Source organism: Acanthopagrus latus, chromosome 4, assembly GCF_904848185.1.
Source record: "Acanthopagrus latus isolate v.2019 chromosome 4, fAcaLat1.1, whole genome shotgun sequence".
Lineage (NCBI taxonomy): Eukaryota > Metazoa > Chordata > Actinopteri > Spariformes > Sparidae > Acanthopagrus > Acanthopagrus latus.
This window is the reverse complement of record NC_051042.1, coordinates 14,511,974-14,530,111: the sequence shown is the minus strand read 5'-3', so window position 1 is coordinate 14,530,111 and position 18,138 is coordinate 14,511,974. Positions and strand designations below refer to the sequence as shown.

Genomic DNA, 18,138 nt, shown 5'->3' with positions numbered 1-18,138 from the left:
CAACAAAACTATTATTAAACAATACAAAAAGGTCAACATAGATGTCTGTTAAAAATGATGAGGTCATTTCTTGACTGCATTGAGAAATAAAGTAGTCCAGTAATCTGCTTCAGAATGAAATAAAATGAAATATCTGCACTTTTTCACTTCTTGGCAGAAGATAAGACTAAAGTTTGTCTGTGGGAGTAAAAGGATGTAGACATTTATCATAAACAGCACAACTAATTGCACAAGTCCTGAGAACTTTTAACTTAAAGCACTGAATCAAGGCTGACAGTATTTGACATGAATGTCATTACTATAAACACACTGAAATGTGTCGCTAAGCAGGTGAGATTATTACTTTAGCAAAATGGAGTTCAAGGGGTCCAACCCCTGGAAAATGTGAAATTCAAGAACTGTGTTTCATCTACTGGTGATCTTCAAAGAATGAAATGACAAAATAAGTCAACTACAACAGCACAGAGTAATTCAGCTTGCAGTACAAACTTGTGAAAATCTGTGGCATCAAGTAATATTTATAGTCATTTTTTTCTGGCCCTGGTGCTTCAGATAAGTCTGTGCACACCACCACCCTGTGTTTCTGATGTGGTGCAAGACCCCTGATGGACAGAAAAGGTGTCACACATTAGGAGAAATACAGGGGAACTGTGACCACCCGGTCGATGATACAACAAGGCCAACAAAGACTACAACGTGAACTAACAAACATTTACATTTATTCAATTGTTAAAATACAGGAATGGGTTTTAGAAACGTTACGCATGTAAAAACTGAAAACATGTCCAAAGATGCTCCATTATTAATACATGTCAATGATCCATCACTAACTTTGAAGAACATTTAAGAGCTTAAATGTTCTGTTAAGTGTGTCAATCATCAACATCAACACAGCAAACAGGTTTACCGGGATGGACAGTTTTTCCACACATAAATCTGAACAAAAATGACCATCGGCAAACATTAAAACATTTAGTTTTTGGTAAAAGCAAATGCTGCAAGCTTGGAGGATGGATCCAAGGATTTCTTCTTCTTGGCACTGTTTTCATCAGCTTCTGCCTGTCCATTTTCATTTTCCGCTCCTCCTCCTCCTCCTTCGGCTCTTTTCCTCTTCTTCAGATCTGCTGCATCTCCGGTCTGCCCTTTTGCTCTTTCCGTCCATGACTGTACCAAAAAAAAAAAAAAAAAGGGGGGGAAAAAAGGGACATGAAGAGCACATGTTGATTACCAAAGAGAACAAAACGAAAACAGATTGTTCTTTTGTCTCAATCCGGGCTCCGAACACCTACATGATGACTAAACATCAGGCTGCAGTTTGAAATTGCATCCTGTCATGTATAATCACTATTGACAGGCTGCATCTCTTTGGCCTGCCGGCTCTTCTCCTCCTCGTGCTTTTATTTATTTATTTTTTTCGCTCCCTGAGCCGAGACAAAAGGAAGCGCCATCCTGAACGTAATGGAGCCGGGATGAATCATCGGGCCTGGTGAGTGGACTGGCAGCAGCACAGGCCACACACACACACACACACACACACACACACACAGACACACACACACACACACACTCTTCACCTCCAGCACCCAATGAAGCACTGCTATTAACCCCGTACATATTCACACAAACACTACCATTACAGAGCTGGTAGATGGTACAAGCTGTGACGTTTCGCTATTCGCTATTCACCATTAATAAGGTTTCAGGTTAAATTATTATCATTATCCAGGGTTTTTATTTCACCACAAACCATAAGTCAGAGCTTTGTTACTGAATTTTATCTGAACTGATTAATCTGCATGAGGCTGAGTTGGTGTGGGTGTGTTGCTACAGGTGGCAACTGAAAGAGAGAGATCAACTCAGAAATCCAGTTGGATTAAATGAACCCAATTAACTGGTGGGACTGATGGACAGAAAGCAAAACGATCATTTTTAGAATTTATTAATATTTCAGGTCATTTATCAAAAGAAAATCAATGTTCTGGCTCTGGTTTCTCCAGTGTGAAGGGGTTTGCTGTTTTTCCTTATTCTTAATAACTGGCTGTGTTCACATGCAACCTAATATTCAACTAATTATCAGAATAAAAAAGTCAGAATAAAAATGCCTCTTGCGACCATCTCTGCTGGAAAAGCCTGATCCGATGCAGCCCGATCAGAATGGAGGGGCGGCGTGAACATTTGTTTATCTATTCAATACGAACATATCAGTGCCTGGTAACCACGTTAAAGCGTAATCTAATTGGAATAAATATATTCTGTCTGCGCATGTTCTCCTTTGGTGGGGTGACATTGGATCATGTTGCCTACGAGAGGACCGAAAATCAAAACAGAACAGTTTTTTAAATTCTGATTCATAAAACCTGCCGTACGCCTGACAGTGTGCCGTTTCAACTTGCAAATGTGTGCAGGTGAATCTGTGAAGTGCCAACTGGTAAAAACACAGTGAAGCTGTGATGAGCTCTAGCCCTCCCCTTAGTACACATTTATTGTGTTCAATTTGCCGAAGACTTGAACGCATCTCAACTTTTGAAACCGTTTTAAAACACAAAAAGTGTTGGAATACACAGAAGAGTGATAAAAATAATTTGAACAAGACTGGAAATCACTCTGGAATTGTCCTTTAAATTAAGTGAAAACTGTATCGTCACACTTGTTCCCCTGCAGCTCGCCATCTCTCACACAGTATTATCATAAGATCAATGCTTTGTGCCCTCACAGCCAAAACACACTCCACCAGGTTCCCAGGCAACAGGCCTCCCTCCCCTCCCCCCTGCCTTCACACCCACTTCCTCTTTTCTTTTCTTTCTGTCTGTCAAGTATCATCCAGCTTTCTGCTTAGAGTCATGATGAATGCAGGGTCACGACCTGGTTACTACACAGACAGACACACGGATTGACGCCAGTTAGCACTCGGGCAGATGAAAGGATGAGGTGTGTAATTACGGACATCGGCGCCCTCATTTATTCACCCCGTCGACTGTCCAGAGCCGACAGAACATCCGGTTTTAAAAATGTGGCTGTCAGTGAAAGTCATGTGACAGTATGGGACTCTGCTGCAGCGTGCCATGACTTAGTTCAAAATGTTGAGACGTTACGCACATCAAATAGGAAGATCACAAAGACTGATTATTATTCATTGTCTATCATTTTCTTGATTAATAGATTTGGTCTGTTAAATGTCAGGAACTGATCACATTTAGCATTTGTCAAAGCCAAAGATGATGTACCAAAACTAATTATTTTATCCAAAACATTCAATTACTTCAGTTTAGAGTAAATTATTTTACTCTAAATTCTATTTCATTTTTTTAAGCTGGAATCAGAATTTTTTTAAGAAACTTTTATTTGGATAATTACAGCACAACACATGTTTATGTCTATTAGGCCTTTACAGGATGTGATTTTTTTTTTCCTATTCTAAAAAGAAAATACAGAAGTTTAAACATTGGCAAAAATGAGCAGGTTGGTTACTGGACAGTCAACAATGATTCCCTGAAACAGGTTAATTAGTGTTTCTTTACATTTTCGTTTGGTTGTATCACTCAGGCTTTCCCGAACAAGGTTTATGAAGTGTTTTAATGTGCAAACACTTACGACTGTTAGTCAACTTTTTAGTTCTCATGGTTTTGGTTGACAAAGAAGTTCTTAATCTATTAGTCATATTTTACGAGTGTTTTGTGGGAAATGAGGTATTTGTCTGTTGTCATTCAGTATGTTAACATGCACACAGTAAACGTGACCGCACAGGGAACTGGACGATGCATTCACATCCCTTGAAGTAGTGATGTTACACCCAGCTGCTTTTCTGTCACAGCCACGTTTCTGTTGTCTGAGGTCTTTGTCAGACACAAGTCTGGTTGCACGGAGTCGAGGAAGGGGTTAAAGGGCCTGCAGCTGATAATTAGTGCCATCTTGCAGACTAATTGATGGGTTTCTTTGTTGGTTTTTCTCTTAATTTGGTATTCAGGGAAAACTAGAGCAGGCAGGATGAAATGGAAGCGGCTCGCAGTGTATTCAGTGAGAGAGAAGATGAAGTACAGATATCAGTGATTTCAGATGATACCATTTCACTCCATCTTGTCTCTTGGTAGAGTTGTGGATTTGGTCAGCTGACTAAAAGTGATTTCAAGTCCGAGTTTATCCATCCCTTTGTCCGTAACAACAGTACATTTTGAACATTTCTTTCTTTATTTCCTTTAGCATTTGGCACAAAAATATTATTATATTTCTTGGAAGATGTAGACAAGATAAACAAAGATGGATGTGTACTCAGCAGATGTTTGTGGATCTGAAGAGATAGTCTGAATATTGAGGGTTAAATTAAGAGATACACTAATATAATAACACATCATCACTCTTATCATTTGTCTTAAATTTAAAACAACACTCTCCACTGTGTCTGAAATACCTGTAACATATTGTTTTGTAACATTTCTATGTCCAAAAATGGCTGATGAATAACAAAAAAGAGGTTTTTTGATGATGACCTTTAGAGGTGCACAACTCGAACTCAGTCGACAGTCATTTTGAAAAAAAAACTTTTCCAAGATTACTCAGATTTCTGACCACTCTGGTCAAATTTCAACTCTTTTACATGCATTGTATCTTTTATTATCCTCCCCTCTGAACCCCGCAGTGTGTCATTACCAGTCGCTCCTCAGCTGTCAGTGTTCTGAAGCGTCCCATTGCTTCTTTTATGATGTCAGTCTCCTCCAGGTCCGGCTGGTCAGCTGTGATACTCTTCCTGTTCTCCTCCAGCCAGAGCTGGAAGCCCGTCTTCGGCCTGAACGCACACAGTCAACATTACAACCAAGTCAATTGACCTTGTACCTTCCAGCGAAGTCATTTTGAAGAGTTTCAAAAATTTTACCTCTTATTTTCAGTGTTATCTAGTGGTGAGGCTGGAGGCGGGACATCTGGTTGTTTCTGCTGATCCGCAGCCGGCTGAATGTTCTCCTGAGTCTTCTTATTGGCTGCCTTAGAGCCAGTCATCTGCAGCAGAGTGGATTGAGTCTGGAGGGAAGAGAAATAAATAATAAGAGAATCTCAATGAGTTTACACTTACAGACTTATACTCAAGTCTGGCAACATGGATGCACAACATGCATGGTACCATCTACAGGTTTAATCAATTTAAATATGCATGCATTTGGTATCTGTTATCATATGTAGTAACATGACATCAATTTCCTCGCCATGGTTTGAGTGTTTTTACCTTCGACTTGGGTCTTGGAGCCAGCGGTTTGAGGACGGGGCCTTTGCTTCCTCTCCCTGCGGACATGCTGAGCGGACTTAACTTCTTGCTGGATGTCATGTTATCCAAGATGTTTGTCACTCGAGGCTGACCGGACGAAGATGAAGGTTTCCCCGAGCCGAGCACCTGCACGTGTGCCATCCAGACATCATCAACAAAACGTGTCCGTCTCTCTTGAACTTTCACCCTTACACTCTTTTAGCGTGTTCAGGTTTAAATAATCGTAAATCAAACAGTGCTGACATCAAAATACTTTTGGATCTTACCTTGAAAGGGTTTGCACGTCCAACCTTAGCAACTGCAAAAAAGAAAGCAAAGAGAGACATTAGGTGCTTTAAAATAAAAATTACAAATATTGAAATTGTGGCAGTCACTACATGTAATAATACACAGCAGTCACTACACCTCTGACTAAACAGTTGTATGATCAGAATACTACTAGTCATTTACAGAGCATTAACGTCAGTTAGCTATTAGTTATTAGAGGATTTTCCTTCATCATAGTTATAAATATTGACACACTTTACACAGGTGATAAATAATGTGTACCAGATACTAACAGCAGCAAAGTACACCATCACATTTACACATGTGAAGTACTGAAGGTTTGTACTCACTTGGTGTCAGAGATGGTTTCACTGGTGAACCTGCTTCTTTAGCAAACGGATTCACACCTGCAGTGAGAGAGACACACATCAGACACGTCGCTGGCATCCTGCACTGAGAACATACGCGTGTAAAAGGAAGCTGAAGGAAAACATTTTAACTGACGTTTTCTGGTTTCTGTTGACTCCTCTGTCTCCATCTCCTGTCCATCCTCTTCCCCCCTGACCTCTTCTTCTTCTTCTTCTTCTTGCTCCTCTTCCTCCTCCTGATGACGTCCGTTGCTGTAACGTCCTCCTGTGACCTCACTCTGTCCGTATCTGCAACAAACACAAAATAGACTCAAGAGTTGCACCTGAATTCTCCGTACTGGAGCACAACAGCGCAGCATCTTTCATATGTTTGGCAATTAGGAACATCTCAATCCATGACCAGATCCAAGTGCTTGGACTGTCTGCCCACATTAAGTCTTTAAAGTGTAGCAAGTTCCGCCGATACTAGCACTGAGAACAGTGCAAAACAACCTTTTTGGATGGGTTTTGGAGTTAAGCCAAAGTCACAACACCTGGAGAGATAGAGAGTTGAGTCTTACAACAACAGGTGAGTCTGCGGCAGAATTTGAATAGACTTACACTAACTTCTACAACAGTTCAGTGCATTTTGAATTACCTAGAGGTCCGTCTGGTGTATTCCAGCTCCTCTTCCTCTTCGTCTGGCCCTTCCTCCTGGGTCTGGTTGGCTTTCTCCAGGGCGATCTCACTGAGTCGCTCGGCGAGAGCCATGCGTCTGGATCGGGACGCATATCGAATGGCCAAAGTCACCACATTCTGAGTCATCATCTGTGCCAGCTCCACACAGCGAAACTCTCTCTCCAGCTTGCAGGACAACTGGGGGAAAAAAGAGACTCTGCATCAGTTTATACAGCTAAACCAGTGACCATTATATAAATGAAGAGTGATCCCTCAGCTGGTGTGTGAGGAGTTTTCATACTCACTGCAAACATCTTCATGAGCAGCTCCTGCTGCTCCTTCTGGGACTGACTCTGCCCATCCTCGTCTATCTCGTAGCCGCTGCTCGACAGGAAGCTGTAGTGGTTGTGGAAAAGGGATGAACGCAAGAACTGCTCCTGGAGGACGAGAGGGTGATGAGGTGAATTTGCACTTTCAATTCACATCAGGGAAACATGATAAGCTTCTGACCGCCTCTCTGAGTTCATGAATCTCACATGTGAGCAAATCAAGCTGTCTCAGGTATGTTTGGCATGTTTACCTCCATCTGTCCTTTCTCTGTAGTCATCTGACACAGAGGCAGCTTGAAGGGCAGGATGGCCACTGCAGGTCTGGGAAGAGTGGGAGGGTACCTGGAGCCTTTACATGGAATACACCTGATTGGACGAGAGCAGACTGGATTCAGGACATGAAGAAACCTTGAGGGCATAATTATTTACTACCACTAACAACAGGATAACATTGGGGAACAGAATCAGGAAAATTTAAAGCACAGTTGTATGTTGTGCATATTGTATTCTGGTTATTCCAGATCAGATCAGTCCCACTGAACATTTTTCCAAGCATGTCATGTTGGCCTTTAGACTTGCACCCAAACTTTCTTCAAGAGAAGACGACATATGACCGACTTCCAAACTGGCATGAAGACAGAAACGGTGTGGTGAGGATGTGCGAATTCACCTGAGCTGCTGAGGGTTCTCGTGCACTCCAACAACCCAGTAGTGATCTGATTTACTTTTGCACGTCTCTCTGGTGTTGCACGCTGGCGTCCATGTGTTGCCCAGGGAGCGGTTCAACATCCGGACCACACCCTCCGAGTCCACACAGCACGGGGTTCCTAATCAATGAACAAAACACAAATCAGGCCACCGTCTTTAAAGTCAAAAGATGCAGTTTAGTCAAAGGGAGAAGTTGCTTCTGTTGAGAGAAAGTTTTGCAGGAGAATCAAAAACATATATTTTTCTTCCTTTGACACACTGACCCTCGGCAGTGAATCCGAGCCAGGACAGGTGAGATTTGCGAGACAGTGGGAGGGGTTCGCAGTTGATGAGCTGCCTCTTCCTTTTACCAAACTGCAGCAGCTGGACACCGAGAGCCTGCTCGCCATCGAAACCTGTGGCTGTGGACGGGTGATGACACACACACGCACAAACATAAGGCCAATGCATTATTTCACCTCATGATTGATCACTTCATTATTTCTTGAGTAACTGATAAATCATCCATCTATAAAATGTAAGAAAATAGCAGAAAAGAAATTTGTGTGCCTCTGTTAAATTGCTTCTTCCTACAAATGAAGTTCAAAATAGGAAAATATTCTTTTTACAATCACAACAAAGAAAAGAAGCAAATTCTCGGCTAGTGGACAATTAGGAATATCTAGCATGATGTCAATTATTAAATCAATCCAAAATCAATTTATAGCATGTAACTGTTTATGCTCTATAGAAAGCATCTGCATTTAGTCCACCTGACTTGTTGTACAGGGAAAAGTTTTGTTTTGAAATTGAATCCAACTTTTCACACAGTCAAAACAAGTTTCCAGACTAACCTAAGCATTTTACTAATTTGAGCTTTTCTTGGATTTTGGTCAAGTATCATTAATTGATAGCTGATGGATCTATAAGAGCTCGAGAAAGTGTGTATGTGTGTGTCTAACCCCGGTGGTATATGATGAGAAGCTGCTCTCCGTGTCCAGCCAAGCAGACCACGGGCCCTGGCAGGCTGATGATTTCCCTCTGCACTCCGCCGATCGAGAAAAGTCGAAGCATCAGCGTGTCGGTAGCAACCGCCGCCCAGCCCTGACCCAGACACAGCGCTTTGACGTCCTCGCCGTTCGGCAGATCCACCATCCACTCCTTATTGGTGTCCCATGATGAGAAGTGGAGGCAGTGAAGCTTACTGAGAGGAGAAGCAGATGTGGTTGAAACATTTCCTGAGAAAAATGAACAAAAAAAAGAGACCACAATGGGATAGAGTTAGGTTCACCTGGCGAGCTCGTCCGTGCTGGGACAGGCCAGCAGCACGGCCTCCTGGGAAAGATCAGCCATGGTGTGACCCAGCGAGTTGGTGAGGTGCATGGCGTGGTGGACGGCGGAGTCGTGAAACTCCACGTCGATGGCGTTGTCCTGCTCGTCGTTGTAGCCGCGAATGATTCCCACAGAGTTCCACATCTGAGGTGTAATTCAGCTGTTAGTTCATGTGTGACTTAACATTTTCTTCCCCTTCAGTTCAACATGAAAGCTTGAAGGTCAGACAACAACAGAAATTGATAAAACAAACCCTCGTTGGTCTACAATATAAATCCGTCATCACTGTGTCCTACCATGAAGCGGTGTGTGAGGTGTGCTGGGGTGGAGCCTGGCTGAAAGGCCTTCTGGGGAGGCGTAGGCATTGGTCCATCATAGACGGGACGCAAGGGCGCCAGTGGGGCAGCTGCAGGTATGACAGCGCTTCCTGTGTCATCATCATCCCCGAATTTGTCCTGGCCGAGTCTCAACGATCCCGTGTCTGAAGGAAGAGGATTCAGTTAAAAGCTAAATCCACCAACTCTTCATTTACCCAAATGATGCATTCAGACAGTTAAACAAGGCAACAGAGGTTCGTGTTTGTTTCCTTCAGAGCTGAGAAACTAATCAAGAAGCTCGAGAAAAGTTCAACAGGACCGAATTGTTGGCAGCCAGCAGCCAGATTCATGGGCTTCATTCTAACTTAATGCATTACTGTTCATTCCCCCAGTGGACTTTAACAGACTTAGAGATTCTGTAGCACGCAGGCTGACGCTGATCTTGTGGTTTGTGGTGGCCCAACAACTTCATAACAAACAGGTTTTTGTTTTGTTCCGTCATCCATCTGTATCCGACCATTTCCCCGCCCCACTTACTCTTCTTTCACTCACCTAAAGAGTTCTCATCATCCAGGATCGCCCCTCTGTTCCTCACCCGCCCCGTTGCAGGCATCAGGAAGTCATCGTCGTCATCATCGTCGTTCCCAGTGACAGCTTTCTTAACCGGTGAGTTGGTGTCACTCAGTCCTTCATCCATGAGTCTATCATCATCGTCGTCGTCAAACAGGTCGTCATAGTCTTTTGCTGGCTTCTTTGGTGCTGGTGCCTCCTGAAAGTCCAGCGACACCATAACAACTTTAACTTAAAACACTGAGAATGAGAACTGTGTTAACTGTAGGGAGATATAATGGAATACAAGAGTGATGGTGCAATTTCAGAGAATGACCTTTATCATGGACACTGTTTGACAGAAGAGAAGCACGAGCTACACGTTGCCTTTAAATCTTTAATCAATGACCAAAGAGGCTGTGGTACATTTGATTTGAAAGCAGCATTTTAATCCTGTTTTGAGAGCAGTACCTCGGTGGTGGTGCTGGTGGAAGTGCCGAGTCCATCCAGCAGGCCCAGACGGCCCTCTGTGTCTGTGTAGGCGATCTGGCTGCCGGATGGATGCCAGGCCAAACCGCACACCGTGAAACCCTTTTCATGCTTCTGTCTGCAGCAAAGATAAGAAAACTTCACCTGTAGAGATCCCAAATTACAGATGTCTCTGTACAGCACTGCAGCCCCAAAAATGGCATCAGAAAATACAATACAATTAAAAAAGTTGCAGTACCAACGCCCAAATATTACTATGCCTAATAACGTATAATACGAGAAGCACAAACATGTTTTACATGTTGTCAGAGCCGCAACACACACAGCTGGAGAATGAGTCCAAGTGCAAGCAGTTTACAACAGGCAGTATTTTGATTATGATCAGGAACTTTCCAATCAAAGTTAACAAGATTCTGAATCTGACCAGACATCCGGTGTAGGATGACGTCTGTCGGTCCATCACTTTTGTCCAGAATAAGACATTTTGACAACCAACAGCCACGTTGACATGACAATTTGTCCACAGTTACACTTAACACGACTGATTTTAAGTTTTTACAGACAAATGTACATTGATTTTTAATAACTCTATGCTGGAATTCCAGCCAATTATTTCTTGTATCTCAGGAAACTTCCTGTGTTCACTTAGATAAAGATTGACACCAGCATCAGCACAAGTATCATAGAGAGGATCGAGTCTTCCTACTTTGCAGAAATGCTTGATGCAATTTAGAAACATTTGGCTACCAGAGAACACTGATGAGGTTATTTTCCAACCGCAAAATATTCCAGTACAAATCTCTGTCAAAATGATTTTATATCTGATTTAATGGATCCATCTCAAATCCAAATGTTGCAGCTATGTGTTGATTTTTCTTCCACTTCTTCATTAGAGTGCAGTGTAAAATAAACCAGCAAAGGAAGAATCTAAAGATGTTGTCACCTCTTGGCCAGAATTATTATTGGTGAACACGAAAAATGAAAAAAAAAACAAACAAAAAAAAACATTCACCCAGGACTGAGGCTCGAACATCATCAAATTCACATGTACGTTGGTTGTGCCATCCAAAAACTTTGACTTAAAGAAGCCACTCGATTTTTATTCCTCTAATAAGACTTCAGCTCTTGTTTTCCCTTTATCTTATAAGTGTCGTCCCCAGCTATAAATCAATGCTGATGAACTTTTTGTAACAGGATGCTTTGTGGAAACGTTTTCATTAAGTTTTGATCAGTGCTGCAGCAGTTATCACCTTTAAAAGTTCATCAAATCATTCATCAAATGTTATTAATCATCAGGCCTCCCTCCTTCATGTTTCTGCCAGGTGTGGTGATGATGTGTCCGATTTTTAACCTCCTGCTTTAAAAAGTACGACGTATTAAAACCAGAATGGCTCTTGACTTCTGTACATGTCCTTGTTGCGTACCTTTCCACACACAGCTTGCTGTTCACATCCCAAATGTTCAGTGAACCCCCCACGCTGCCGGCTGCCAGGAACTGCCCACATGGAGACCAGGACACCACGTTGATGAGCTGTAGGGGCAACAAGGGTGGGATAAAAAAAAAAATCCAAAACAAGGAGAAAGGATCATCAATCTTCCAACCAGACACAGTCACAGTATTGACTTAGATAATTTGCTATAACGTTAATGTCATCTTGACAACTGCAGAAGCTTCGAAGCATTCAGGCGAGCCCTAATTAACCATGAACATGACTGTTTATGTGCACCTGGACCTCACCTGTGTCAGCGGATCATCGGACAGAGTGCTCACATGATTCCAGGACTCTCGCTCATACAGGTGCACCGTTGACTCTACAGGAACTGCTAAAAACTGAGCGCACACACAGAAAGGTTCACGTTAGATCAGAATGTGGAGACGATGGTAGACTCTGCCAATCGAGAGCTGCGTCACTGACCTTCCCCGCCCCAGGCTGCCAAGCCAGCCGACACAGAGACTTCGCGTTACTGACGTCGTTGGTCTTCTGCAGCAGAGGCCAGCTCATCACCTGAGTCTGAATGGGCACAAAGTAAATCAGCCCCTGACTGACTGACGGACAGGCGAGATATAAAATCTTGCGGTCGACGTGGTAAAACGGTGACATACCTGCTCCTCAATATTCCACACCACCACGGAGCCGTCACAGCTGGCAGAAGCCTGACAAAGAAAGCAGATAAAGTTTACAGTGAGAACAGTTTGACATCCAGGTTAATAAAATCTGCTTCAGTCAAATGTTGTTCACCCAAAATTGATGCATTTGCAGGGCAATAATCCATCATTTATAGGATTTTGAAATTAGATTGCGGTGATATCAGGATTTTGGATTAAAAGTCTCAGGCTGATGACACAGTTTTCGTATTTTTAAAACTATGTCTACAACTGGACTGGACAGTAACGTGAACATACTGTCATTAGGATAATGGATAAAGGTTTACCCACCAGTAGTTCATCTTTGGGGTCGAAGGCAACACTGAGGACAGGCGCTTCGTGGCCTCGGAGTGTTTTCTGTTGACTGCTGTCCGACACCTCCACCACCTTAACCATGAAGTCACTGAGGAAAGCAGAGAAATTGAGAATGAATACGTGAAGAGCATCATGTGTGGACAGTCTGTGTCCACACGTGACTAAAAGGACACACCGGCTGTGAACCAACACGAGTGCAAATTGTAAAATCAATGAGAAAGATAAGCACAATAATTCTGATTTCCTCCAACGTCCGCCAGAATGCAGATGCCACATCCGCCCTAACAGCCTCAGATACCTGATTTTTTTCATAATCAATATCACAAGAGAAATTACCAGGATGAAAATAGCAGCATCAATAAGCCACTGTGCTCGGTGCTTTTATTGCCGTGATAAACCCGTTTAGAGCAAATCAATCCTGGTAGCAAACAGACGTTTATCTCCAATCAAGACTAATCATAAACCAATCCAAAGTGCTGCTCTGTCTGCGAGGAGGAAATATCATCCAGGTGCACTGCTGTGTGCAGCTCATTCTGCACTGGAACAATCAGATCACAGAGTGGTTTAGTAATACTTTACACAAGACTGAGCACAACACACACATTGTGCACAAAGGCTTCAGTGGCTGCCACGAGAGAAGCCAGAGCGGAGTGAACGTGCATGGTTTGACAAAGTAAAAGTGACATTCGCTCTTCTTTCAGCTCTGATTCCTCTCTGGGATCACGATGAAGCTGCCCAGTCAGCTGCTCATCCTCATAGCTTAATATATTCATGAAATGTCTTTGTTCTCCGAGACACCAACCAGGCAGTGGGATTACAGGGTGTCTACAGGTATCAGACACTTACATGTAATGTTTTTACAGGCTTTTTTTTTAAAAATCAAATTCATGACAGACTTTGAAGCAAATCATCGCTTTTTCTTAAGCACTGTAGGTCCCATGAAAAGGAAGGTTTAAAGCAGGATATGATTAGGTAAATTAACCAGTAGGTAGAATAAGTTAGGTTAATCTATGTTTGGACAAAGCCAAGCTCAGACTTTTCCTCTGCTTTCAGTTTTTCAAAAGTGAATGAAATTCAAAACACTTTGGATTTTCAGGTCACTCTTCCACGTTCAGTACCTAGATCCGGCAGCCACCCTTGAGCCGCTGCGGTTGAAGGTGACATGTGTGGCGTTGGTAGTAAACCGGGTCAGAATGCCGTCTGGATCACCATCAGGAAACGTGTGGATCTGCACTGTGTTGTTCGAGCTCGCTGTCACCAGCTTGTCTTTCTGAAGAGGGAAGAACACGTTTTAATAAACCACTGAAAGCTGCTGCGATGATTAGTTACAAAAGGCCTCAGTAGAAATCAATCATTCAGAAGGCGGCAGGTGACCAACCTTCAGTGCGAGGGAGTACACCTTTTCACCAACAGTGATGAACTTTGGATCGTCATCATCCAAACCGTCCCATATCCGAACATCTCCATCAGCTCCGCAGGTCACAAAGAACCTGAGGAGAAATGAATTGTGGTCAGCTTCTAGCATTTATGGTGCAACTATTAAATTGTCAATCTGATTTTTTGTCCGCTTTTTAAACTATTAACTACAGTGTGACATGAGGATTGGGAATAAAGATTAATTCAGGGTGCAAAAGTTTTTGACACACATGAAGAAATGTTTTTGAGCTCATTCATTTAATACAATCACATCCACCATGTGGAAAAGTAAGACTGGTGCTACTAAGAAATCAGTGTGACTTCTGTAAATTCACTTTGTTATAGTTTAATTTATAGTTTATACTTTAATTCTCCTCAATTTGTAATCATCGGTATCTGCCCTGTAAAAGCCTGATGGAGGGGAAGTAGTAAAGTAGTAAATGCGCAGGTAAAATAACCTCAACATGTACCGGTATGTACTCGTATACATCTGAATCACTGTTTTAAGTAACTACTGATGTGAAGTTGTCAAATAAACGTAGTGAGTAAAAAGTACAATACCTGCCTTCAAAATGTAATGAAGTGGAAGTATACAGTAGCAGAAAATTGAAAAAAAAAAAGAAAAAAAAATCAAGTAACGCACGGGTATCTTACTTAAGTAAAGTAGTTACTTTCCATCACTGTTTGAAGGCCCAAATGAACTCACACGAAGCACAGGCTGTATTGAAATGGCCAGAATTCAACGTTAAATGTTTAATAATTACTGGAAAGAGAAAACAAAAAGACTGTAATGAACGAGTGTGAGATAAAGACAGAGGAGTTTCAGTGACTTCCACAAACGCGGTCAGATGATATTTATCTAAAGAAGCAAGCAGCCACAGACGGTGAACTTCCAGAGAAAAGCCTCGACAGTGTCTGACTTACTTCCCAGAGTCATCGAAGCAGATCTCGGTGTGTCCCTCCGAGTGGCCGTAGCGCATCGGCTTCCTCTCACAAGGCATTTTCACAAACCACCAGACTGTCGAACAGAGTAAACAAACCCAGGGATCAATACGTGGGGTTCAGACTAACACCTTATCATTACTTTTTTCGTGTGTGTATCCTCCGTCCTGTCAGTTTCTCCCACTGCTGCTAGCTGAGGAGTTGAGCTAAAGCTAACAATACATTCGATATAAGTTAGCTAACTGCGCTGTTTCAAACCGAGCGGTCGAGTTGATAAACGACAAGTTTCATTCAGACTAAATTAATAAGCTATCTAGCTATTTATGACCTGAGAAGACGGCAGGAAGGCGACTTTCAGCTTCCCCGGGTGATTCCACAGACTCGTCTCTTCAATCTCCCGCGCTGCGTTGAAAACAAGGAAGCACTGCGCCACGACTCCCGCCACCTACGTCATGACGCAACTGTCCAAACCCCTCCCACGTTGAGCCATGTGTGAGTGAGATTTTTCTTCACGGGTCCCTCGCTGCTGAAATCTCGGATGATTGAGGTACATGCCGCTAAAAATGAATGGACTCAACTGTTGTTTACATGTTAATCTTTCACTTATTTAATCATAGTAAATAGCAGAACATAGCAGTAGTAAATACTTAAGGTACCAGAAGTACAACTGCACAATTTCAGAATCACATATGTAATTAATGGGATTATTTAGTGATGTTTCACTATCATTTTAATTGTGCAACCCAATTAAAGGGTAATACCACAGAAGGTTTTATACCACTTATACCACTATCACATATGCAGTAGTACTCCAAGACCTGTAAACATGCTTTGATGTGTAAAATTGTTGGAGTCACCCTTCAAAAGACCTTTCTCAACAAATGCATCATATATACATATATAATATATGATATATACATATATAATATGTACATTTGTTTTGACTGTATTTATTTTTTGATAAGCAATACACATTTTGTGTTCCAGTTATACTCTGTGCATTTAACTGTGCATTTTTATTTTGAGCAGCTAATCAAGATTTGATTTGCTAGGATGAATATTTTTCTTTAATTTTTATCAGCTGGAGATTTTTTTTAAATTATCACCCCTGACTAACTTCTCCACCCTGTGAAAACCCCCTCAGTGAAACAGAGGTGAGGCTGAGAGGTCAAAACAGTTCCAGAAAACAAGTATTCACTCACTCGTGCTAATGCTTTTGTTTATTTAATTATTTATTCACCCTATCAGTTATTGATGTAAAGCATATTTACCTTTTGGCTCTAACAACCTGCCATTGGCCGACTCTGGCGAAGCTGGCTCTCTGCTCGCCTGTTTGAGCTCCGTCTCAGGGGAGAATTTGATTAGTGCAACAGGAAGTACTCTGTTGGCAGACAGCTGGGTGTCTAAATATTACATCCCCGAAATGTAATAACACACAAGAATGAGCTGGAATGGCAGTGTGAACATGTACAACAGGCCCCAGCTCTGACATGCATGTGTTTTCTTGTATGACTTTATGAAAATGTCCTGGATGAACTAAAAACCCGAAAACCAATGTTTCCTTTCTCATATTAGGGTATCAGGTGGATCACGAATCTCGTGTAACACCAGATGTTGGTTTGAGCTGCTGAAAAATGATGCTGGCTAACTGGATCATACAAAATTACATTAATATTTCATGTATGTGGTTCAGGACGATCAATAGATGAGGCTCCGGACTCTCCACTGAGTGAGCTTTGACATGTCGGCAGTCAAAGGGATCAAACACAAAGGTAAATTTGTCCACGGCTGACAACTGTGTGTGAGATAGAGATCTAAGTTCACCAGTCTCAGCCTCAGGTGTCTCAAATATCCTGACTTTTAATATTGGGTGTATCAGTAGTCATATTAAGACCCTCTCTGTCTGATAAGCCTGCATGTCTTTCAAACACCACAGCTCTGGTCAGTGACCCAGACTGTCTGAGAGACAGACAGAGTCGGACTCTCCACCAGCTAGTTAAGAAGTGACCTTTCTATGGGAAATCAGTGGCATTCCCCTTTGTTTTATGATAATAATAACTATATCTGTACAGTGCAATTTGCTTTGCTTTGACAGGCGAGGTCAAAGCAAAAATTTCCGAAACACAATGTAGCAGAATAGAACAAGCTGAATGGAGGGAAGCCCGGACTGAAGAGAAGTTAAAACAACCAGGCGAAACACAAAATGTCAAGATGGATACATACAAATTAAAGGACTTAAAGCAATTAAATTCAAATAATAAGAATAAAAGCAATAGAAGGTCAATAAAAAGACGACATAACCAGAACTGATGTAACTCTCAGCTGTCAGCTCATGTGACTCAGGGCTTAAATTACATTACTTTACATTACTGTTCACTGTGTATCTCCAATAATCTAGATACATCACTTTTTATGTAGTTACATTCATTTTCATTGTCTTCTAAATTTAATTTTACACTGCTCTTAATGTCTTAGTTTTAATGTCTTTCCAAGTCTTGGTAATGCACTTTGAAATGCCTTGTGTCCGAACGGTGCTTTATAAATCAACTTGACTGGCTTTGCCGCGCTGTCTTTAAAGTAAATCAGATCTCCAAAAAGAAAACATTTGAGCTGCAGCTTGATGTCAGTTTCCACTGTCCTCATCAACAGAAAACCTTGAATTTATGACAGAATTTAAGGCAACAGAAATGTGACTTTCTGTAGAAAAATAGTTGATTGTTGGCTCTCATCCCCAGGTCATTAAATGCTGACGCTTTGGATTGGATTGGCAATGGATGTGAAATGGTGAAATACAAATGAATGACAGACATGACAGTGAGCCAGCATGCACTTTACCAGGAGCATGAAAACTGATGCAGTTCAGAGGAGTAACAACACAATTTGACTTGTTTAAGGGAGAAAAGTACCGGCTCCATTCTATTCAGTTTCCCAGTATGTCCTACCACTAAGTGAGCAGGCACAATGTAGAGCCGTCATTCATGTTCCATATTTCACCTGTTGTTTTCCAGCTGTAAAAAGTCAAAATGTCCAACATTAAAAGGGTCCGTTGAGCCTTTAGTTATCAGCGGACGTC

General features: G+C 42.0%; 1 protein-coding gene and 1 long non-coding RNA gene across 2 annotated transcripts; one reads left to right on the top strand and one right to left on the bottom strand.

The window, feature by feature from the left end:
• Nucleotides 1-697: 697 nt before the first annotated feature.
• On the bottom strand, nucleotides 698-15,536 carry wdhd1 (WD repeat and HMG-box DNA binding protein 1). Its single transcript, XM_037096156.1, has 26 exons — nucleotides 15,394-15,536; nucleotides 15,048-15,141; nucleotides 14,086-14,197; nucleotides 13,826-13,977; nucleotides 12,684-12,795; nucleotides 12,351-12,401; nucleotides 12,163-12,258; nucleotides 11,985-12,077; nucleotides 11,671-11,777; nucleotides 10,229-10,364; nucleotides 9,761-9,977; nucleotides 9,188-9,372; nucleotides 8,851-9,035; nucleotides 8,522-8,763; nucleotides 7,844-7,981; nucleotides 7,543-7,699; nucleotides 7,124-7,238; nucleotides 6,849-6,980; nucleotides 6,524-6,741; nucleotides 6,023-6,174; nucleotides 5,869-5,925; nucleotides 5,518-5,549; nucleotides 5,213-5,377; nucleotides 4,868-5,010; nucleotides 4,645-4,780; nucleotides 698-1,164 (listed from the first exon to the last, which is right to left on the bottom strand). Exons 2-26 carry the CDS (start codon nucleotides 15,122-15,124, stop codon nucleotides 973-975), a joined length of 3,402 nt encoding a protein of 1,133 aa, XP_036952051.1. The 5' UTR covers nucleotides 15,125-15,141; nucleotides 15,394-15,536; the 3' UTR covers nucleotides 698-972.
• Nucleotides 15,504-18,089, top strand: LOC119018476. Its single transcript, XR_005074771.1, has 3 exons — nucleotides 15,504-15,612; nucleotides 16,759-16,837; nucleotides 17,801-18,089. It is a non-coding gene; the product is annotated as an uncharacterized LOC119018476 (long non-coding RNA).
• Nucleotides 18,090-18,138: the final 49 nt, after the last annotated feature.